Source organism: Hibiscus syriacus, unplaced genomic scaffold, assembly GCF_006381635.1.
Source record: "Hibiscus syriacus cultivar Baekdansim isolate YM2019G1 unplaced genomic scaffold, ASM638163v2 tig00117056_pilon, whole genome shotgun sequence".
Lineage (NCBI taxonomy): Eukaryota > Viridiplantae > Streptophyta > Magnoliopsida > Malvales > Malvaceae > Hibiscus > Hibiscus syriacus.
In genome coordinates this window covers 6129967-6155144 of record NW_024063539.1, presented here as the reverse complement: position 1 = coordinate 6155144, position 25178 = coordinate 6129967, and the positions used below count along the sequence as shown (strand labels likewise).

The 25178-nt window shown below is 33.1% G+C and overlaps 2 protein-coding genes and 2 pseudogenes across 2 annotated transcripts; 2 read left to right on the top strand and 2 right to left on the bottom strand.

Moving 5' to 3' along the window:
- Positions 1-4254: 4254 nt before the first annotated feature.
- On the bottom strand, positions 4255-6710 carry LOC120198458 (annotated as a pseudogene).
- Positions 6711-9061: 2351 nt separating this feature from the next.
- Positions 9062-11885, top strand: LOC120198457 (annotated as a pseudogene).
- Positions 11886-12945: 1060 nt separating this feature from the next.
- On the top strand, positions 12946-19436 carry LOC120198294 (DCN1-like protein 1). The gene is made up of 11 exons (XM_039199631.1): positions 12946-13165; positions 13816-13877; positions 15521-15657; positions 15996-16054; positions 16191-16214; positions 16860-16942; positions 17053-17117; positions 17312-17361; positions 17750-17851; positions 18362-18421; positions 19099-19436. Exons 1-11 carry the CDS (start codon positions 13163-13165, stop codon positions 19234-19236), a joined length of 783 nt encoding a protein of 260 aa, XP_039055562.1. The 5' UTR covers positions 12946-13162; the 3' UTR covers positions 19237-19436.
- An 897-nt stretch (positions 19437-20333) lies between these two features.
- LOC120197862 (40S ribosomal protein S19-3-like) lies at positions 20334-21555 on the bottom strand. The gene is made up of 4 exons (XM_039199258.1): positions 21412-21555; positions 21151-21241; positions 20874-21057; positions 20334-20406 (listed from the first exon to the last, which is right to left on the bottom strand). Exons 1-4 carry the CDS (start codon positions 21493-21495, stop codon positions 20334-20336), a joined length of 432 nt encoding a protein of 143 aa, XP_039055189.1. The 5' UTR covers positions 21496-21555.
- Positions 21556-25178: the final 3623 nt, after the last annotated feature.

Here is a 25178-nt window from a genome sequence, read left to right as displayed (position 1 = left end):
AGTTTTTTCCAGAATTTTATAAGGCCTATAATATTTTGCTGCTAATTTCAAATTCTTTCGCAGGGCAATAGATGTTTGCCGATAGGGCTGCAATTTCAGGTAGACCATATCTTCAACTTCAAAAACTCTTTCAGTTTTGTTTTTATCTTGTTGCTGCTTCATGCGATTACTTACCATCTGTAGTTGAGTTTTAAGTAACTGTCTAGTAACTTCTCTGTTGTTCATGATTTCTGCAATAGTGTGTACTGTAGACCAAACCATAATCGGTGGTTTGTAGTTATATAAAGCCTGAAAAGGGGTTAACTTGAGGGCATTATGATAAGTGGTATTGTACCACTATTCAAAATGTGATAGCCACTTAGCCCATTGCTTAGGTTTATAGAAACAAAACCCTCTCAAATACTTCTCCAAACACTGGTTAACTCTCTCTGTTTGACCATCTATTTCTGGATGGTAAGCAGTGCTGAACAGTGTCTTGGTGCCTAACTGTTTCATAAATTCCTTCCAAAATAAACTTGTGAAGGTCTTATCCCTATCAGAAATAGCCATTTTAGGTTGGCCATGTAGCTTGTGCACATTATCTAAGTAGAGCTTAGCCACCTCTGCTGCAGAATAGGGGTGAGCTAAAGGTAGAAAATGATTGTATTTGGTAAATTTATCCACTATTACCAAAATACAATTTTTCTTTAGTGAAGTAGGCAACTCTTCAATGAAATCCATAGAAATTATTTCCCAAGCCTGGTTAGGAATAGGCAGTGGCTGTAATAAACCAGGCTTTGCTAAATGTTCCACTTTAGTTTGCTGGCAAGTCTGGCAACATCTAACATAAGTAACAACCATAGATTTAAGATTTGGCCAATAAAAATTAGACCTAATCCTATAGTATGTAGCCTGAGCCCCTGAGTGTCCCCCTTGAGGAGAGTCATGTAAAGATTGTATAATCTGTAATCTAAGGCTTCCAGTAGCTCCAATATAAACTCTCTCATCATATCTAAGAACAGCCCTAGAAAACTTCCACTTACTCTCAGCCACATGATTAATAGTCATAATTGAAATCCAATTCTGAGCTAAAGAGTCACCCTTATAACTTTCTTCAATCTCCTGAACCCAACTAGGTATCAAAACTGTCACTCCCATAGTCAAGCATTGAGCTTGATCCTCCCATCTTCTAGATAAAGCATCAGCAACCATATTTGATTTCCCCTTTCTATACTGAATTGTATAGTCTAATCCTAATAACTTTGTCAACCCTTTCTTTTGAATAGTTATAGTTAACTTTTGCTCCAAAAGAAACTTTAAGGGCTCATGATCAGTCTTAATAACAAATGTTCCACTCTCCAAATAATGCCTCCATTTAGAAAAAGCCAAGAGAATAGCAAGATATTCTCTTTCATAAATAGATAATGCTGAGTGTCTAGGGCTTAGAGCTTTACTCAAATAAGCAATAGGTCTTCCCTCTTGAGACAGAACAACCCCTACACCTCCAGAACTAGCATCTGTTTCTAGATAAAATGTCTTAGAAAAACCAGGCAATACTAAAATTAGAGCATAACATATAGCCTTCTTAAGACCTTCAAAAACACTGTAAGCAGCAGAATTCTAGTGAAAACCATCCTTTTTTAACATATGTGTTAATGGTCTGCTAATAATACCATAATGTCTGATAAATCTTCTGTAATATCCTGTTAGACCTAGAAACCCTTTGAGAGACCCTCTGAGAGATTTAAGGGTTTTAGGTTGAGGCCAATTCTGCATAACTTCCACTTTGCTAGGATCAGTAGACACTCCTGCAGCAGAGATAATATGACCAAGATATTTCACTTTAGTCTGGCCAAAAAAATACATGGATAATTTTGCAAATAACTGGTTCACCTTCAAAACTTCCAAAACAAGCTGTAAATGTTCAACATGTTGTTGTATATTGCTGTTATAAACCAAAATATTCAAAGAAGACTAAAAAATATTTTCTAAGAAAAGAACTGAACAACTCATTCATGAGAGCCTGAAATGTAGCAGGTGCATTAGTAAGAAACTAAATAACTGTTGGCCATTAGCCACAGCAATGGCCAAAGGATAAGCAGTATTAATCTGTATACCAGCATCAGCCCATTTAGGAGTCAAGAAACTGTGTGTACTGCCACTTTCAATTAGGATATTCAATGGTTTTCCCTGAATAGTGCCCTGGATTCTTAATGTATTATGGCCAATGCAGCCAGTAATAGCATTCATAGAAATTTCCAGATTTTCCTCTTCTTGTTGTTGATTTTGCTCAGCATCAGTAGGACATACTTCTAATAGAGAAGTCTCAATTTCTTCAGTAATCATATTCAACTGCCTAGTCTTACACTGATGACCTGGAATATATTTTTCACCACATTTGAAACAAATACTGTTTTGCCTTCTATAATCCATAAGATTTTGCTTAGGATTTGGTATTGAATGAGGCTTTGTAGTTACTGGCAGTGCAGTTGTCTTGGATGTAGTTATCGGGTTTGGGTTGGGTGGGATTTTAAAAGAAGGCCTGAATCTTCTATTTTCAAACTCCACTGACAGTTCATAGAGCTTGGCTTGCTTAAATGCTTCAGATAAATTCTTAGGGTCTAAAGCCTTGACCCTATGCTTAATGTCATCTCTGAGTCCACTAATAAAAAGTGATACAAAGAACTCTTCAGTTAAAGTAGGATTCTGCAACAACATATAGGGCTGTAACTCCTCAAATTTTTCCTGATAATCTTCCACTGACCCCTTTTGAGTCAATTTAGTGAACTCTTCCACAATATCACAAAAAGATCTATCACTAAATATGTGATAGTTATCAGCTTCAAATTCATGCCATGTTACATGGTGCTTTTGCATTATATATCCATCAAACCATATTTCTGCTTTGCCTGTCAAATACATAGTAACTACCTCTACTCTTTGCTCCACAGGAACACTACAAATAGAGAAATATTTCAAGCATTTTTTAATCCATCCTCTAGGATTAACCCCATTAAAAAATGGTAGTTCTATCTTAGGTCTGTGCTACATAGTTCCTGAACTGTTACCCCTGGCCCCTTTTTTTCAGCTTCCAGTCCAAACAGATTAGGTCTAGAATCACTGTTTTCACCCACTTGATTTTCAGGCCTAAAACTATTCTTAAGAGCTAAAAAAGCATCAGGTTTAGTCTTTAATATCCCAGGTTCATCCGGTTTATAAGTAAATCTAGACTTTTCATTCACCACAGTCACCAAAACATGATTCTTTTCCTTATTTTTAGAAGTATCAGGAGATTGTACCTGTTCATCAGTAGAATGCTCCTGCTCCCCTGTTCTGCCTGCCAAAATTCTAAGCAGTTCTTCAACGTAGCCTTGATTAGTAGCCATTCTGGATTCTAAAGCAGTGATTATATTCTCCTGATTTTCTCATCATTTAAGTGGATCAGTTTCATCTTGGCCTTTCTTCACCAACGCAACTAGATCTTCAATTTGTTTTTGAATCCCAGACAAATCAGTTTCTGCCATAACTTGATTCATCTTTGGCATACCCTCTAAACTTTTCCAGAATCGAGGCTTTGATTACCAATTTGTTATAGATTGGATTTTGTAGAGAAGAATATCGAAGAAAAAATAGGTTTTAGAAGAAGAATTGAGAGAGATTACAGAAAGAAGTTTTCATCATTCATTTCATAAGGAAATTTTTACAATCAAGTCTAGTATTATTTAGTTACATGAGCCATAGAATTCCTGCCAGCTGTCCAAGTTTCATAACAACTAACTAACAGAATGATTCTTCTTTTTCTTTTCTTTCTCAGGTACTGGGCCTTCGTGTTTGGGCTGCTCCATCACTCCATTATCCTTCCAGGCCTGCTCATCTGTTGTGGTAAGTTTCCCTGTGCATCTCACGTGATTTAATTCCCAATCCCTAACCCTCTATTCATATTTCCCAATTATTCCTCACTACTTCCTTGTCTCTCTTATTCGATGCTTCCTCGTCCCTCTTCTTCTCCAACCATAACATAGGTAAACAGACAAATATCAATGGGAGATCAACTGTGAAAATTAATCTTTTGAATGACATTTCTTGCATTCTTGTCATCAACCACTCATCAGCATTATCAACAACAAAGGGTCATTTGCCAAAATAAGGGCATTTTGATTCAAACCACCATCTTAAGCACCTTCAACTTTATTTGAATATCAACTATTAGGCTTGAAACTTTTTCAGTTCTCCTTGTTCAGTGCTCCTTCAATGCCATGACTTTACTTTTTACGGTCATCTAGTATCGATGTTGGCAGCAGCTAATAAGTTTTTACCAGAGCTCCAATAATCCATTCCTTTAGCCTTCAGTTCGGAGCAGATAATCTGAGCCTCTTGTAACCTTCCCTCCTTTCTAAGGCCAATCACAAGTTCATTACAAGTAGTGAAAAGTGGAAGGAAATGACTCTCCAACATTTCTCGACACCAAGTGTATGCTCCAATGAAATCCTTATGTTCACAATATCCCTTAATCACAAGGTCATATGTATCACATTTGGGAACCAATCCCTTGCTCCTCATATCACCGACAAGATCCTTTATTTCTAACAAGTTTCCCCTTTTAAATTGTCCCAGAATCAAGCTATTGTAGGTCATTTTGTCAGGAGAAATTCCCTGGTCTATCATCTTGTGATACAAGGAAAATGCATTCTCAACATCCCCATGCTCTGAATACAAGTGAATCATTGCATTATATACAAGTAGGTCGGGAGTCAAATGCATCTCTTCCATTTTGTGGAACAGTCTCTCTGCAAGCTCAATTCCTTCCTTATTGCATCCAGTAATGAGAGCATGATAGGTAGTCAAAGTCGGCTTGATGCTCGAACTCTTTATGTTTTCATACAACTCCAGACATTTATGGGCATTGCCTTGATTAGAATACCCTGATAATAAGGTGTTGTAGGTGATGACATCGGGATTACACCTGTTACTCATGATATCGGGAAGCAAAGCTTCAACTTCAGTTACCTTTCCCTTCTTGTATAGTCCATTGATGAGTGTATTGAATTTTACGATTGTCGGTCTTGTTCCACTCTTCACCATTTCATCAAAGTAACTGAAAGCATCAGTCACATGCCCGGCTGCACAATTTCAATCAATGAGCATGTTATATATCAGCGCGTTAGGTAACACCCCTCGACTTATCATATCCCTGAAGGTTATTCCGGCTTCAAGAGGCCTCACATCCTTACTTAAACAATTTATGAGGGAACCATAACTTACAGAACTTGGCTTAATCTCATCCATTTCCATTTCTTCTATAATTGCAAAACACATATCAAGTACTTTCATTTTCTCATAGCCGTTAATTAGATTGTTGTATGTCTGGACGTTGGGCGAAACACCCTTTTCTCTCATCTTCTTTACCTATTCTTCAGCATTCTCCATTTCTTTCATTTCAAAGAACTTGTCGATCAAAGTGTTGAACGTAACACAATCAGGCCTCAACCCCAACTTTTTCATACGCTCAACCATATAAATAGCTCGATTCATATCACCGACTCGACAATATCCATTCACAATGGTGTTAAACACTACCTCATTAGGCACAAACCCTTTCCCAATCTTGTTCTACAAAACCTCTTCAGCTTTTCCGAAATTCCCTTCCTTGCATAGATGATTCAACCAATTGCTTAACATATATCTATTGATCCCAACTCCTTTCGCACTCATTTCTTCATACAAAGTCGATGCACTTTCAACATCTCCACTCTTCAAAAACCCATCAAAAAGAATACTAAAAGTATAGCCATCAGCAGCAAATCCTTGAGCTTCCATTTCCTTCAAAACCCTCTTTGCCTCATCGATTTTACCAGCACGACAAAGGCCATTAGCCAATGTGTGGAAAGTAACAATGTTAGGCTCCACATTCTCCTTTACCATCCTCTCTTTTAAACCAAAAGCCTTCTCTAACTCCACAACCTTACAATACCCATCAATGAGAGAATTATATGTAACCAAACTTGGCACCAATTTTCTCTCAGAAATTTCATCAAAAACTTTCTCTGCGTCCCTAATTCTCTTCTCTTTACAAAGGCCACTAATCAAAACATTATAAATAAACAAACTTGGACTCAGCCCCTCGTTCTTCATGCAACCCATAAAACCATTAGCCTTTTTCAAGTCCCCTAATTTCACAGCAGCTTGAATAGCTTTTCCATACATAAATTTATTAGCTCTAAAGCCAAACCCTATTATTTCTTCAAACAAGTCGAGGGTTTTACCAAACTGATTCGATGACACCAAAGAGTCAAGCAACGAGTTAAGAGAAGTTATAGAAGGTCGCATACCTTCCTTCCTTATAGCCTTGTATAACTCCATGGCTTCAGCGTACATTTTGGATTGAGCTAACAAGGAGAAGAGAATATTTGAGAAAATGAGTTTCAAGGGAGGTGAGGTAGCGGGGAAGAGATTGAAGAGATCAAGTGTGATTTGGAGGAAAGAAGAGATTTATTGAGGGCTTGGGCAGCTTCAGTTTGGCCCCGTTGGAGAAAAGCTGACAAGGAAAGAATACGTTGGTGGCATTCATGGTGGTCAAGGAAGGTTCCACTTTGGTAGTTGGTGGAGGTTGTTGGGGTTTCTCCGGTTTGGGTTATTCCAGGTGAAGACAGTGTGGAGAGAGGTTTGGGAGTTCGGAGACTCTTCTTGGAAGCGACGGAGCACTGGGAGAGACGAGTGACACGCATTGCCATGGTAGATTTTCTGCACCAACACTGGTTCTGGTTCTTATTTTGAGCCCATAAAAACCTACTGACGGCAATTTCACCTAGACCCGGCGGGTTCGAGTAAGTTTTTTATTTTAAACATTTAAATGGGTTGGCTCGAATTTAAATTTAAAGTATAAATTTTGATCTAATTAATATAATATTATAATTATTTTTTATATTCAAGGATAATAATAATAATATCCTTTCTATATCTATAAATATATATACGTATCAAGTCGGTATGAATTTTAATTAAAAATTAAGTTAATTCTTTTAATAATCTCTCTTAAATTCAGATTAAATTAGATATTGATAAAAGGGTTTTTAATTTTTAAATCAAGTCTGAATAAATATAAAATTGATCTAATCCAACTCCCCCTAAAAACCGCTTTAGTGGGTTTAATTCAATACTTAACCCCAGGCGACTTCAATTTTTTTATAAAGTTAACTACGTAAATATTTACTCCATCTCCTTTGGTCAGTAGCTATAGAAAATTAAAAATAATCAGTTGATTTATTAATTTTTATTTTTATTAAATCTTTAACCAGAGAGAACATTTCTTACATTGGTCAATAACATATTTATTCTTCAAATTTTTAATATAATATATTTTTATAAATGTACATATCAGCATCGATTTCTATTTCCTATGACCAAATAGTGTTGGTTATTATCATCATGTAATTATTGAAGTTGGACACTTGTGGACTAAAAGCCCAAATTTCGCAACATTGACACAAATGCCAGGGGGATAAGTCCAGTCAAGTAAAGAATACCTAAGTTCTAGCATTTTAACATTGGGTTTTTTTATTTCTTTTTTGGTACAACAATTTTAACATTGAATTTGGTATTTCATATCAAATTGTATAGTCATTTTATTTTTCCAAGTTATTTCCCATTTTTAAAAATCATTATATGATATAAAAAACATAAAATTATGATACAATAATAAATTTTCTGATAATACAAATAAAAAGTAATAAAAACATAAAACGTTCAATCTTAAAAAAAAAAATAAGGAAATGAACAGAAAACCCATGAATACAAGCTCAGCAACTCTTGTCAATAAATGACACCAACTACTAAATCAAAACCATAATTTTTTTTTTCAAAATTACATAGATAAACTAGAGAAGTGGATTGCCACGTGTACCACGAGCTGAGCTGAGATTGCACTGGCACTTTTCTCAAGAACTCTTGAAAGTTTTTGTGGCCTATTGAATTGTAGAGGTCTCTCTCCTGGCGGCTTTTCGGGTCCTACATTTGGACCAACCAGAATAAATGTTCTTCTAATATGGGTCTATACCATATATTATCCACAAAATATTAGGATCGGAATGATACTCCTTTTCGAGGTATTCTGAACCATGAAAATCCAGCTCTTATCGAAATATTAATTAGTATTGAACTAACTAAAATTATTTATTTTTAAATAATCACAAAAACAAAAACTACATTATAATTATTCTTAAACTAATAAAAAAGTAATCACAAAAATATATACAAGATCGATCATTGGTAGTGTGTGTATATATATATATATATATGGTGGCACATAGGGTTAAAAATCAATTGAGTCGAGTTAAATTAAATTAAAAATTTTGAGTTAGTCAAGTTGATGAGTCTTTTTTAATAATCAAATTTTATTTAATTTTCTTTAGTTGAGACGAGTTTATGAAATTGAGCCAAATCAAGTTATTCGATTTATGTTTAAATATAATTGAAAACATTTATAATGTTATGATAGTAATTGGTTCTAGTTTAAACCGATTTCTATTACTATATATGATATACATATATTTATTTCTTTATATTTTTTTTCAAATGTGATATATATATATTATACAAAGTTGAAGGACTCGATTCAAACTTAAAAATCTAATCATTAACCACTAATTACATAAAATTTTGAGTTATTCAAGTTCATTTTATAACTCAAACTTTCTTTAGATATTTTTAAGTCGAGTTTATGAAATTCTAAATTTAAATTTTTAAAAATTGAGTTAAGTTGATTTTTTTTTAGTCGAGTTTGGATCACCTTAATGACACTGACATAGAAAGGTGATTGGTATGATGATGACATACATGGATGAGAATGAAGAACATAAATTGTCAAGGTGCTGGCTGTAAGCCGTCCATCCATATATTCCAAGAGACGGCAAAAGGTAATAAATTAACCATCTTCGTGGCTTAACTACTTCGTGAATCAGCACAATAAACAAACCCCCAGTACCCCACCAATCCGCCACGCACACTGATAATTTATTATATAGAGAGAATGCAACAATGAGAGATGGGAGTGTGTGGAAAATTACAGGAAAATAGGAAGAAGAATGAGGTTAAAGATGATGAGTTGCAGAGAGGTGGAGGAAGAATGTCGGAGCCATGGTTCGGTGCTGGGAGGGAAGCCTAACCGCTGTGTCATTTATCCACCCGACCCTAGTATTGTTGCTGACCAACTGGAAAGAAGAAACAACAACTGGTTTGCTTTTAATTCTTTTTCTCATATATATGTTGGTGTTATCTATATTATTCTCTGTTAATTTCATGTGATTCTGCAGGTTTGTTAGGGCAAAAGTTGCAAGTGATTTGGTGGTGCAGGTTGGAGATTTTAGCTTTCACTTGCACAAGGTGAGCAACATGTATATACACTTTGTCTTTCTTTAGTGAAGCATGGGATTCATCTTAACAGATGGAAACAACTTATTTTTTGTAGATATTGTTCATGCACTAACCTAGACAATTATTATACTTTTACCCAAATTAATATTGAAGTTAGATTGTGTCGTTATCTTTGTCAAAATATTATTAAGTAAGATTGAATTTGATATTAGAGGTGAATAAAATTTAATTTGAATTGAAAATTGTGATTTTTTTTTAATTTTAAATTATTAAAGTCAATTTGAATTAGTAATTTCATTTTTGAGTTTGAATCGAATTTAAACGTCATTGTTTTTTTTATATAAAATATATGTATTAATATCCTAAGAAGATGACAAGTCGTACTATAAAAGTCAGAGTATCAACAAAACCCGACGCTCGGCTAGTCTATACAAAGCCTAGCATTTACAGGATCTAGCAATCTTTCTATCATAAAGATTAAAAGGAACCAGCCCCTTTATCGTATTAAAAACCCCCAACACACTTTTGGACGAGTCCCCAAACACTGTTTTATTATGCTCCTCCCAAATGCAATAGTTGAAGGCACTCCAAGCTAACTTGAGTAAGAGAACAATGAACTATTTACCTTTGAGATATGATGCCACCCACTCCTACTCAAGTTCCCACGAGAGTACCATGGGGACCAAGCCATAGAGGCTAAGAATGAACTTTTAATTTTGGATAATTTCCTCATTTCTTATATTTCTCCTCCATTTTAAATTCATTTTGATTAAGTTTAAACTGCACACTTATTTGATGACTAATAATGTAGCTTTACCCTATTTTTTTATTTCTCCGCATTCTATTTATGTCCCGTCCCGGTAATAATGTTTTATAAAAAAAAGGTCGTAATATAGCTTATTTGTCTTTATATTAATTTAATTTTAACATTATTTAAAATTCTTTTATTTTATATAGCTAGCTATGGTTTCGAAAAGTGGGTATTTGAATAGACTTGTATTTGCAAAACGAAGTGAGGCACATGGAGACAATGGAGCTGGCTACCTCAAGCTTGTGCTTCCTGACCTTCCCGGTGGAACCAAGACCTTCGAATCCGTCGTGAACTTTTGCTACGGCTTTAACGTTGATGTAACGGCGACCACCGTCGCTCCACTCTATTGCACCCCAAATTTCTTGGAAATGAGTGATGATCTTCACCATGGAAATCTCATTTCAAAGGCAGAGGCATTTCTCCATGGAAATTTCTTGGAAAGACACTTTTAAGGTACTCAAAAGTTGTGAATCCGTGTCACCTTGGGCCAAAGAATTGCGAATCGTGAAGCGATGCTCGGACTCCATCGCTTGGAAGGCCTCGACTGACTCGAAAGCTTTCACTCCAGGAGGAGGAGGAGAAAATAGCAATGGGAGCTCGAATGTAGGAGAATCAACCAATACTTGGTGGTTCCAAGACGTTTCAACCCTTCGGATCGATCATTTTATCCAAGTGATCGAGTCGATTAAACGAAGAGGGATGAAATCGGAGCTCGTCGGATCGTGTATAGCTCACTAGATGACGAAATGGTTTCCTAGAAAAACATTTGTATTCGATGAACTGGTGGTACCGAAGCATCTGGCTCAAAAGCTACAAAGAATTACCTTCGAAAGTTTAATCAACATGCTTCCGACGGAGAAAAACTCAGTTTCATGTAACTTTCTACTTTGCCTTCTCTAGTTAGGATTAACAACGCAAATCGATTTGGCATTGTCCGAAAAACTCGAAACAAGAGTAGCTTCCATGTTGGAGCAATGTTCTGTTGGTTAAAAACAATGGAGACGACGACTCCACGCATGATGTCAGAATTGAGATCAGAGTGGTCCAAGCTTATGTTGTCTTGTCCATGAAAAACTCTGGGGCAAGACTATGCAATGTTGGAAGGTTGATCGATGGTTATCTTGCTATGGTTGCAAGAGATGTTAACCTTGCAGTCGATGATTTCAAATCGCTCGTCAATTCATTACCGACAAACGCTCGACCGTGCGATAACAGCCTCTATCGAGCTATTGACATGTACCTCAAGGTAATATAAGTTGTTATTTTCGAATCAGTTTTTGTACATGCATCATTTCAAGTAAATCTAACATCTTTATATGTAAATGTGATACTTGTGCAGGCACATCCGAGTCTAGCAGAGGAAGAACGAACAAGTGTGTGCACAGCAATGGAGTATCACAGACTATCGGAAGATGCACGCCGGCATGCGATGAGGAACGACTGATTGCCGTTGAAGACTGTGACGGAGTTCATGCTTCTCGAGCAAGTAACAATGGCTAGATCAATGTTGACTACAAGGCTGAACATGAATCCGAGGACGACAACTCGAACGATGTTGAAAGTGAATAATAACAAAGTTTTGAAGAAGGGATTTACAACATCACAAAACGAGATTCAGATGATTAGAAGAGAGGTGGAGAATATGAAGATGCAACTCAATCAATTGCAAATGTGTAAATTAAAGCTTGAAAACAAGTCAAAAGATCATGCTTCAAGTAGAAAATAAAAGCTAAGTTTTGTTGATAAATGTTGGAGGCACTAAATATAGAGAAACAATTAAAAACACTAAATATAAACTATAAAATGACATAGTTTGAAGATTAATTTTTTTATTTAATTCAATAATTTATATCAATTACTTAAAAATATTTAAAATTTATCATATATCAAAATATTATGATGAGTTATTATAATATTTTTATTATAATTTAAATTGATTTATTTTATATATTATAATATTATTGAATTTGGATATCATTTAAGTTAGTTTATTTTTAATTTATAATATTATATTTAAAATAAATATTTAAAAAATATTTATTAACAAATTAAGGCTTAACTAAAAATTAAGTGTACAAACTATGTCTCTTTTTCACTTTAGGTGCGTAAAGTTTTTCTTTGATTTAGGTGTCATATTTTTTTAACGTTATCATTTTAGATGTCTCGTTCGACACAACCGTTAAAAAATAACACACGTGTCACGTTCATAAATTTTTATTTAAATAAAAAATTAAAATCATTATTTTTCTAAAATTAAAAGTTCTCTAAAATTTCAAAAATAAAAATTAAACCCCTCAAATCTCTAATTTCAAATCTCATTATCGTCGTCTGTCATATTCGACAGTCATTATCAAATGGCTACTCACCCATCATCGACCACCCAATGACCGACAATTGTTCTTGTCGTCTTCTCAAACTCCTAAATCCATAAATTTTCAATACCCAAACCCTTAACTCAAAACATGAACCCTAATCTTTAAATCCTTAAACCAAATCACAAACAAATTACTTGATGTTGGATGCCGTCATATCTTATTGGAGATATCCATAGAAATTGACAACGACAATCGATTGTTCAAATACTTAAAATTATAACGTCGAAAACGTTAAATACTTAAATTGATAAAAAAAACTTTAAATACCTAAAGATAAAAAACATAATTGAGACATTTATAATTTTTTAATTAAGATTAATATTAAATATGAAAAATCTCAAATCCAATCTTTTTAAAATATATGTTTTAAAAATATTTTCCAAATTAAATTGCCATCCGCCTACTAAATTCTAGCTACACGAGAAAATAAAGGGATGTTCTTCTGCTTTCAAACCCAGTCCATTTCTAAAGAGAAAAACTCAGATACAACTGGTCCCCCTACACTCAACACTCAAAGAGATTAATCCCAAAACTGAAATCTCATTCCCTCTTTATTTCCTCTGTAGAGCTTTGTCCAAGCTCTTTTAACGACGATTTTAGGGTTTTATTTCCCACAACAATATCCAAAATGGTTAGTTCTCTCTTTTTCCTTCAGATAGATTTTGGGTTCGTTGGTTTATGTTTGATTGCTGCTTCTTAATCTTAAATAGAAACTGTTGATCGTTTTACTCACGGTAATTTGGTTTTTTTATCTGTAAGTTCTGTTTATGGGTTATTATGGATATAGATTTCTCTGTTCTCAGGTTTGAAAAAAAAAACACCCATATAATTTTGAGTTCTAGAAAGCATAATCGAGCGAACTAGCTGAAATAAAGGATAGGTTTTTTGCTGAATTTGAAAAAGGAACAGCATAAAAGACTGACGGAAGAGAAATCATCCATCAGTGTTTTGTTTTTCTAGATTATATTGATTTGCACAAAATTATTTTCATTGTTCTGCATGGGTTTGCTTCAGGTTTTTCTTTTTTTTTCTATGCTAAATTTATTGCCCAAAGCTGAGTTGGTTTCAATTTCAACTCTGTATTATTTTAAATATTTAGCCCTAATTTGGAGATATACCCAACTCGTTGCCGTCCTTTATCCCCATTCTCTTAGAGATAAACTTTATGACATAAAACCATTTGTTATTTTTAAATGTTTTAGCCACATGAACCTGCATCCACTCAGTGCGTGTGAAAATTTGTAGCTTATTTCATGTGAATGCTTTTGTTGTTTTCGACAGCACAAATTGGGCAGAAGTCATCGTGGCAAAGTCCAGCAATTCATGACAATAACTGGTGCTAGGTAACCTCATGTTCTTTGGTGGTTTATTTTCAAAATTGTTGCTAGCGTGGAGGTAGTTTGAATATTGATTGAAAAATGGTTCATGAGTAATGACTGAAAATAAGGATCAGTAATATGGAGAACTTAGAAACAGGATATTATATAATACATACTAATAACTATACAAGTTCCTTTTGAGCCTTCATAATCAGCCTTGGCATGCCTTTGGTGGATTTATTGACTGTTGAAAGTGAAGAATGCTGGCTTTTCCTTTTCCTTCATTTTTTTCCCAATATAAGACTTGGATTCAGCCCATTTGCTTATCTCTTATTAACCTCACTGTTTTTAATTTTTAGCTTAAGGAGTTGATTGATCTCAAAGTTTAACTAAAACATTGAAATACATTTTCTTAATTCAAATATGTGCCCTTAGTTGCCACAAATCTTGTTCATTTGAAATAGTGATCAGCAGTGTTGATATCATCATATGGACAATGGTTTTAGAAGTGTTCTCTTTGCTAATTGGCAAGAATGTTGTTTCTATTTTTGTCATGGTGGGCTTTAATTGACTCAATCAATTGGATGATGCTCCCACACAACTTTTTTGCTTTTTGATGACATTGATAATGGTTGCTTCCCTATTGAACTATTGAACTAAAATATCGATTTTTTAATGAATTTTAAATAACTTTATCATTAGTCTATTATTATGCTCCTATGCTAATACCATCTGATTATGGCCATTAAGAAAGTTAACTTTTCTAATTTTTTATGTTTCCTTAGCGTACCCGTTGGTTTCCTTGAAATTTAAACTACCTTGTACCCCTTCAATGATTTTTATGTTTATGTACATATAAACGTGCATGCTTTCAGACATGATATCTTTGCTTCTAGTTATTTAATCAGTTTTATAGTCTTCTTTTTTTACTAAATTACAGTCAATTCCATATGCCGTTCTTCTATAAAGCAAGAACCTCACATTCAAAAACATATTAATTCTATGCTTATTCACTCAAGCCACTTCTTAATATAAACATTTTCTGTACTTTCCTTTCTAAAACTTGAACTGTTTTAGGTTGATTAGGAAACCTACCTTATAATCCAGTATTAGACATGCCTTTTCAATTTAAACTACTTTTCATGCCTATTGTAAATACCATGGGTGTGGAATATCCCTTTATTCTTCTTGATTATTAGTTGGAAAAACTAAATTAAGTATATTCTACTGTTATGGAGGAGACCTTACTATGCATGCTTCTTAAAAGCACAAACTTTGCAGTAACATATAAAAGACCATATGATCCTAGATTTTCAAAATATCCTTTAATATTTGTTAATTGTTTTAAGAAGTATACGAATCATTTCTCTATTGTTATTTTAATGTAAATTTTCTGTTGTGTTCCTTTCTAATTTCTAAAACTTGAAACTTTTCTGGTTGCTTCAGGACCCTATCATATTATGTAATTACATAAATTCCTTCTCAATTTAATATACTTTTCATAGCATTTGTAAATACCACAGGTGTGGTATTTCCCCTCATCTTGTTGTTTATTAGTTGAAAAACTAGATTAAGCATATTCTGTAGTTTGTAATAATGCATTAGTGATACTCTCTCTTTCACTTCTATTGTTCATGAATTTTACTCATTTCTTTATTTAATTGCAGTGAAAAAGCTTCTCTTCAAGCTTTGAAGGCCAGTGATTGGCATCTTGAAGGAGCTTTTGATTTTTTCTACAGCCAGCCACAAATTAAAAGTTATCCTGATACTAAACATTTGGAAGAGCTTTATAACAGATATAAAGGCTAGTGCTCTTTCTAATTTTTGTCTCTCTCCCCAATTTGTACTCTGGACTTCCTATATGTCTTTCTTTAGTGCCATTGAAAAGTTAGATAATACTATAAGTGTGCAGATAGAGGTTTGCCGTATATTCTCGTTTTGTTTTAGTATTGTTGATGCAAGGTTGACAGAGAATGCCTTTGAATTCTCTTGTTTATTGGAGATATTTATATATTTTAATATTTTGATTTTGTGAAATCTATGAAGTCACTATCCACTACTTGCTTTCCATCTATTATACCTCGGCTGTATGTATTACCATGTTTGATTCGTTTCATAAGAAAATTTAATTGTTTTGTTCAGATCCCTGCACAGATATGATATTGGTTGATGGTATTACTCTTCTTTGCGACGACCTTCAGGTAGCCTTTTTTTATCAATTAAGCATTGATGTGGCATTTTGACCCATTTGCATTGCTTTTCTATTATCTCATATGTAGATAAAATTATGTTTTTTTTCAAAATTTGGATGATGTGGGAACCTTTTTTTTCTGACAGGTGGATCCTCAAGATATTGTTATGGTATGCCTGCATCAGAAGCACAATCGGTTGTAATAGAAGGCATTCATATGAAAAAAAAATTATTATGTTTCTGCAAGTATATTATCTGCTTTAGCTTATGTTTTGCCAAGGTTCCAAAGTCTTAACAAAAGGTCTTAGAATTTGGCAGAGGTTGTTGGCTAGTTTTATCTCTCTGCCACTTGTCTTTTACACTGCATGTGTGTGTTGACCTCGGTATTTGCTTTTTTCTCATCATGAATACTATTAGTTTCAGGATTTACATAGTTGTAGTAGTCTTGACAAATGGCGGTAAAACTTTTTCTAAATTATCTTTTAAAGTACCTGGTTGGAGTTAAATGGTTTGCTATTTAGAGTTTGTGAGAGCAAGGTTTTACTCTTAACAAAAGCTAACGAGGTAGAAGAATTATAGGGTTGAATTTTTGCTCACCACTTCTGGCTAGCACAGATTTTCGGTCTCTTATGTTAATGACGAATGAAAATGACTATAGTTTTGGGTACCTGAGAATATATGTTACACTAACACTAGAAAGTTATAACCTTGTAGGAGCTTTGATAAGATGTCAATTATATTTACAAGTTGTTACTAGCTCCTATCTGATTTCCATATTTTGTGGACAGCTATACTAATAATTTAGTAAATTGCAGTTAGTTCTTTCATGGCACATGAAGGCTTCTACCATGTGTGAATATTCCAAACAAGAGTTCTTCACTGGGTTGCAGGTACTAGGGTAAGTATTTATATTTTTTGTTTTTCAAAATATTCTAATTTGAAATGGTATTATTGGACATTTGACCTACTGTGGAGATAATGCTGAAAGAAATATTTTTTTAATGGCAGGATAGATTCTTTGGAGAAGTTTCGTGAGAGGATATCATTCATGCGCTCTGAACTTAAAGATGAACGTATGATCAATGCTTTATAGATTATAATTTCAGTGTTCAATTAAAATTTATTTTAGCTTGTGACACACATATGTATGTAGACAATTAGCTTGTCAAATAGGTTAGGTTTATTATTATGCTTTGACTCTAAAAGTAAACATATTATATTGTTGGTGTTGCACACTTATTTGCATCTTTGCCTCTTTTGACTGCAGAAAAGTTTGGTGAGATATATAACTTTGCATTTGGCTGGGCAAAAGAAAAGGTATACCATCTTTCATGCCAATCATCCTTAATAGTAAGTTTTCTCTTGGCAGAGAGAGAATTCCCACTAATTGAGTGAATGGTTTTGGTAAAATTTGTTAGCATGCAGATATTTTTTTGGAATGGTGTTCCTTTTTTTTTATTGTCAGAGGCTGTCTTCCTGACATGGCTATTCCTGTATTAGATCCGTTTTTGAATATTTATGTCACAAAAGGCAAAGTTTTGGCCTTCAGTTTCATTTTGTCTCTCTGCTATTTTAAAAATAAGTCTACTTTGATTTAATGCTTTCTGAATCAACTAGAATATCATTGTGCTAAAAGATGCATTGCCCTGATATTAATGGGTACTTAAGCTGTATGCATGTACTGATATTTTATTGCATGTCTCAGGGTCAGAAATCTTTGGCATTGGATACTGCAATTGGTATGTGGCAATTGTTGTTTGCTGAGAAGCAATGGCCATTGGTGGATCATTGGTGCCAGTTCTTACAGGTACCTTAGAAAAATATTGTGCTCTTTCCTTCTTAGTCATAATCACTAATTTGGGAGTAATAATTTGCAGTTGACATGCAATAAATTAAACTTTATTCTTTAGGTAATAATTCTAAGGTATAGGATTCATTGTTTAGGTTATAAATTAAATTATGAACTTATATGATATGACATTTCTGCTGAAAAAAGTGATCATTCATAAATACAGAGGTCTATTATTTCTTATGATTAAGTCAATCTTTTAGGTAGCTGTTTTCCTAGGAATATCTTTACCATGAACTTTTAGCTGAAAACTTAGAAATTGGTGTTCTTTTCATTGTTTCTTCCATAAAAGATGCAATTTTTGCATTTAGTAGTAAGCTCCATAAAATTGCATGTACTATCCTTCTGCCTATCTAGGTTTTCCAGATATTATAAAAATTTATGAGGCTTCTTGCATTTCTTCTGCATCAATCTCAACTTTTTGTTGTTTTGTAATTGCATTTTATGCTATGATGCCATTCGGACCAGGCTCGACATAACAAAGCAATCTCCAAGGATACGTGGTCTCAACTTTTGGAGTTCGCTAGGGTAAGATATAAAAGCTTCAATATCACTGTTTCTCCTGTAGTCTTGCTTGCATATACATTTGAATCAGCTTTATTTAGCCGTCAACTGCAAATTGTTAGAAAACTTAATGCCACTGCCAGACTATGTTGCACTAACTTCATTGTGTCATGCATGACACCATTACTCGAGAATGAATTCCCCAATGTCGCATGTATAGATCTAAGAGGCTGGCTTGTCAGATTAAAATTCTACAATATGGGATAATGCTAAAAATGTTGTAGTTACTTGGATGCATTTGACCTTCTTGGTGAGTAGTGGGTATCAATTAAATCGTGTATACCACTTTATTTCTTTCTTCTTCTTTTTTTTATCGAAACCACTTTATTTCTTTTGTTGTCTAGGATCAGGAGCAATCGCTGGCACCCCTACATTTTTCTTTCTTTTATACATCATCTTAACAACTTAAATTTTATTTTATCGATTCATACATAAAAGAGGAAGAAATAGTTGGATTTTTTTCTTGCTAATCCATTTTTTCTTTTCTTTTTTCTTTTTGGGCTTATGCTCTGTCCTTTTTGAGATTGTTCCTGATGTTTTGAATTGTTAATGCGTGCTGAATTCTTTCACGTCAGGTTACTGCATGTAAATTGTGTATCGAATACATTGGTTAATTCTTTTAACGTCGTATTGTGATGCAGACAATAGACCCTTCACTATCAAACTATGATGCCGAAGGTGCATGGCCCTATCTCATAGATGAATTTGTGGAATACTTGAACGAAAATGGCATCATTTTGAGTAGCCAGTCAACGACTGATTGGAGCCAAAAACGATGAACAACTGCTGCATGATTTGTGAGATTTGTGTTGTGTAAGTCTTTGATCTTCTGAAAACAAGATGCAGGGTATCCTATGTGGTCTTTATATCAATTTCAATCGACAAAATCTACACATTTTTACTCCATGGGATTGTATTAAACTGAATTGCATCACCCATTAGACAAGCTGAACAGCTGAAAAACAAAGTTTCTGGAAAACCTAATTATTTAGTCGCCCATTTATCATCATGTTTTTGTTTGTTGCTCAATTTCTAAAATTTTCATTTAGTCACTAACGGTAGATGGTGACATTACTAGCATAATTACATATTTAGTCTTCAAATTTTGCACATTCTATCAATTTGGTCCTATTTCAAAATACTTGAATAAATTCAACTTTTCAAATTTAAGAATTCTACGGCTTTAAGCCACAAACATGTATAATCATCAATTGGTAAGTAAACTTAAGTGGTAATGATGCCAATTGATGAAAAAAAATGAAAATTGAGGGTTGGACATTTAATGATTTATATTTCCTTGGCCAATTTGGAATTGATGCATCCCGATAAGATCTGAATCGATAAAAGAGGATTTGGAATGTTCTATGAATAATCTTTTCTTGCAATGCCTAGCGGCTATAGCATCATGGTTCAATGGGGTATTATTAATTTTTAGAATTAAAATATTTAATTATTGAATTTTAAGGGGAAACTTCTCACAATTCATTTTGCACCCCCAAAAGCTCCTTGGAGCACGCATCCAACTTTCAGAAAAATTCCACTAATAACACTAAATCCACCATTTATTACCAATAAAACAAACAAAATTCGTCCACAAAATGAATTCCTAGCTAATTAGTGGACATAGATTACTTTAGAAACACAAAATTGCATAACCACTAAGGTTTCAGTGCTGGACAATCCAGTGTACCAACCAATCAGATTGGGCAACTTCACGATACAATTTCTCATTGGAATTCAAAGGTTCACCATGATCAAAGTTAACACTGCCTACGTTGTTTTTCAAAACTAAATTGAAAAGATTCACAGACACACCTGATATACCAACACGAAAATTGATAAACAAAACCTTCAATAACAGCTCTCTTGAAATTTCTCAGATGGCAACTGCAATCCTTCCAGCCACTTGGTCCAGATCACGCTGTCCATTTGATGTGATTCTCCTTCCACTGATACACCAAATGAAGTTCAGTTTCATCTTAGCAAGTAACAAAAGCAACTAACGAACAATATAACAGACAGTTACAAACCACCATTCTATTTACATAGTTTCTGAAACTCCACAATAAAGTTTCTTGATTTAATCTTAAGAAACCAATATAAAGTTTCTTGAACATATTAGGGTTTTTGTGCATGACAAAATTTATCTTTGGATAAATTTATATCAATATATTTGTTCCCTCCTAAGAAAGGGTATATGCTTCAACATTCTACCTTTCCAAAATTTGTATCAGTAATTTTGAGAACGTGCATATGAAATCTTTTGAATAAGAAATGATGCAAGCAAAATTGTTCTCATCTACAATCGTTGTTAGGGGTGACTAGCTATCATAATAGTACTAGCAATGAATGACTAACTCCAGTAGCAATCAGACTACTGCAACGACAAAAAACAATGGCACTAATGAAAACTCACCCTTTAGGATCGATATCGATGATGTTCACATTCTGCAATTGCTGAAGAATGTGACGGGCAACAGATCCACTGCTCTTGCAGAAATGGCGTGGGCGACTTCCATTTCTCTTAGACCCTCCATAAATCCTCCGAAAGGCACCAACACCAAGGCCTCCCCTCAAGTATATCTTCCTTGCCGTGGAAGCTACAAATCAAAAGCAAATAACGTTGATAAGAGCATAAATACACATACAAAACTAGACTCATTGGCTTATAAGCTAAATTATAATGTACATACCAGCTCTAATATAGTACCAATCAGGGTCGTAGGGAGGAAGCTCCTTGAGCTTACCAGTCTTGACGATATCAGTCCACGGAGGAAGCTCGATCTTTTCAGTTTCAGAACAAACAAAGTAGGATTAGAGAAGAAAAAGCCTTTAATTTTAAGGAAGGACAACCATGGATCAATTACAAACCCTAAAATGAAAAACTAAGAAGCGAACCTAACTACATCTCTGAGAAATTGAATGAAAAGGAGATGACGGTGAAAGGAAAATACCTTGCCGGAACGCTTGAGATGGGCAGCGTAAGCCTTGACGAAGTCATGAGGGGAAACGTCCTTAACTGTTCTGGCTGCCTCCATTGTCTGTGTATTCTGCTTCGGCAGAGATCGCACCGATGATGTAGCCAAATACGCTTGGTGCGGCCCTAGAGGAGAGAAGGCAATATATAAGATTTGAAGGGAGCTAGGGCTTTGTGCTTCGTTTAATTTTAGGCCCAAATGGTTTTGTAACCATTGAGATGCATTGTCTTCAATTTCTTTGGTTTAATCTATTTTGATACATTTTAATTTTATAATTAAAAAAATAAATTCTATTTATTTTAATATTAAATATTTTGTCTTTCATAATTTCATTATGATTCCATCCTTAATCACATATTTATATGGAACATTACAAAGTCAAGAGAAGTAGAGATAAATAAGAAATCAGATTCAAGGAATTTCGATTAGATTTTATAGCTTTTAAAAATATCGATTTTAGATCGAATTAGATCAGATTCGGGTTTTGGAAAAAAAATTAAACTTGACCAAAATAATAGTGTAATTATCTCTTATATATTTATAATTGTAATCATACATCCTCTCTATAAAAATTATATATATGTATGTGTGTGTCAACTCGAATGTAAATTTTACATAAAATGGATCAAATGTTAAGTTGAATGAAATCTCCTTAAATTGATATTTTTCTCGAATCAGGTCAGAATTGATAAGAAACTCAATCTCTATACCATAAAGAGAAGACAATGGGAAGAACAACATAACCATGCCTACCGAGAAACAAATCGAGTTGCCGATGCCACATCGACAAAAAAGCCTCCGTCTAGAATCATGAACCTACTTTGGGGTGATGCTATGTGTATGACCTTCGAAAGAAACTGTCCTTGTGAATGAATAACAACCTTTCATCTCAAATATTTGTCCTGATCCTAGTTCCTATACTAACATCAAATTTTAATTTTAATTATATACTTCAGTATGTCATTTTGGATCATCCTGTTACTCGTTTTTAGATAACACAGAATTAAGAGATTTAATTTTATTAAAAAAATAAAAAAATTGAAAACCATCTCAACTTGGACTAGGGATGGGCATGGGACCCGAACCCGATGGGTTTTTGACCCGACCCGATCGGGTCCGATTTTTTTTTAAAAAATTGTGTTCGGGTCGGGTCGGACTCGAGTTTAGGGTGAAAAATACCCGACCCAAAAAAATAATTTTACCATATATATTTAGGAATAATTACAATAATACACCTCTATATATTATTTTTTTCAATTAAATCATTATTTTTATTAAATAAAAATAATAATATTATTATTATTTCGGGTCTTCGGATTTTATCTCAAAAAATCGGGTTAGGTCAGGTCGGGTCGGGTCGGATTTCGAGTGGATGAGTCATTGTTCTCGTGTCGGGTCAGGATGACCGAAAATCCGACCAAACCCGACCCATACCCATCCCTAACTTGGACCAACATTTGAATAATATCATTTGAAATCCTGTAGAGATCTATGAAGTGATTATAGGGATGAAGAAGTCTTGCATTGAAAAAATTAGATAGTATGAAAATACATATGTATGATGAATTTAATCAAAGATTGGATATTACCTTGTAATTATTTCATATTATTTATATAAAAAACTGTGAATTTATCCTAGTTTACTTGAATAAAATTATGAAAAATATATTTACATGTCTTATATGAAACTTACCAAGAAATTTTACATTTAAAGAATAAATTTCTATTAAAAAAGTTAGAGAATGTGGGGTGATTAAAATAATATAAACCCTAAAATATTAAAAAAATATAGAATGTCTTGAAAATAAAGGGATCATTAATTTCATGTAATATGTTGTGAATTATATAAGTTTGTAATTTATATGTATAAGAATGATACGTTAATAAACTACATGAAATTAAGAGAATTTTAATCCTTTTGGGTTGAAATGTCCAAAATTTGGATGATATATGTTAAATCCTAGTATTAAAAGATTAAAATTGATAAAAGATATTTTTTGAGTAAAAATCCTTTTACATAAAAACGTTGGGTAAATTACATGTTAAGTACCATAATTATCACTTTTGTTTCATTTTGATAACAAAACTATTATTATTTTTAAAATCATACCTAATATTTAGTTTTGATCACTCGCCGTTAAAATATTACCGTTGATGAGATGATTCATCAAATAACTTTCTCAGCATAAATGTTTACAAATAATAAAGAGGAATCAATGTTTCACATTGTAAGAATATTAAAATTATTAATTATTGAGAGATTTTTCTTGACATAACATTAACATGGTTAATATATTATGGTTAATATATTAGATATTAGAAAAGTTTTAAATATTTACTTAAACATTTAAAATATAATAACTTAAATATTATAATTTATCAGAAAATATCATGTAATCTTAAAATGATATTACGATTAGATAATTGATAATATATATTTTTTCTAGTGAGTGTGTCTTCATCTCGGATAAAGTAATTTTTGAGAAAGCTTGTAAAATAAATTAGTTTTAATATTTCTACTTTGAAGTTTGAGACGATAGCTCGACTCAGTTGAGTAAGAGGTTAAATGATATAGAGATCTATTTTATTAAGAATCCTTTGTATTTTTACGTGATTTATAACTCACTATAAGTGTGGTTAAAAACCAAACCTAAAATTATAAGAAAAGGCATCAATTTATAAAAGTAAAGATATAATACTTATGTTGAAGTACGAAGAGATTAAAGAGACTTATATTGATCCCTTAACTTAAGAGTTTAAAAGAAATGGTTCATGATTAGTCGAAGGAGATTGATCTTAAGCCTATAATTCATGGTGAATACCAAATTTAGTTTTTTTAAAGTGTTACGTGGTCAAATGAATTCATGAAAAGATTCATAATGTACATCTTTAAATGTTTCTATAACGAACAATGTATATGCATAATGTTAAACTTTTTACTCTGAATGATTAATCCAAGATTTGATTGGTCTTAGTGAGACGAGCTTGATGAATTCACTTAAGTGGAAAGGCGGTGTTTATAGTTCTTATTGGGTTCATAATCCAAGATTTAGGTGGTTCTTTTGAGATAGACTTGAGGTATTTGATACTCTTAATGATTTCATAACTCTAACTCAGATGATTTATATTAAGATATACTTTATGAAATCACATTCGTAAGTTTAAAGAACTAGTCACCTTTTATGAAATACTTTGAGCTATCTTTCTATAACATTTACCAACATTCGAGATGTATAGGCTAAATTGTTTATTTATCACGTAATTTATTTGGAAAAGAGATTAGTCGTTTGCTATGAGTTTACTCTTATTTTAATAAATTCATATTTATTCACTTGTTAAGAGAAGAATTATTCATTTCAATATATATTATTTTCGATTTGTTTATTGGTATTTAAGTAATTAATTTTTCTGTTGTTTTTCTTATTTTTTTTTTAAAAAATTATTTTTTATTAATAGGAGGTTGTTGGATAATGCAAATAAAAGAAAATTGAAATTCTATAATATTTCAAATATGATCTTATTCTTATTTTAAGTAGATTTTTTTAGGCAATTAATTTTTTTAATCACTTTTATCTTATTTATTAATTTATCATTATTTTTAATGCACATATATTTTATAGACGTAATTGCTCGAATACAAACCCTTTAAAAGAATAACATTCATAAAGGCCTGGTAATTTCTTTTAATAAAATTTTAGTTTAAAAATCAAGAATCGTACAGTCAATAAGACGCCGAGTTGACA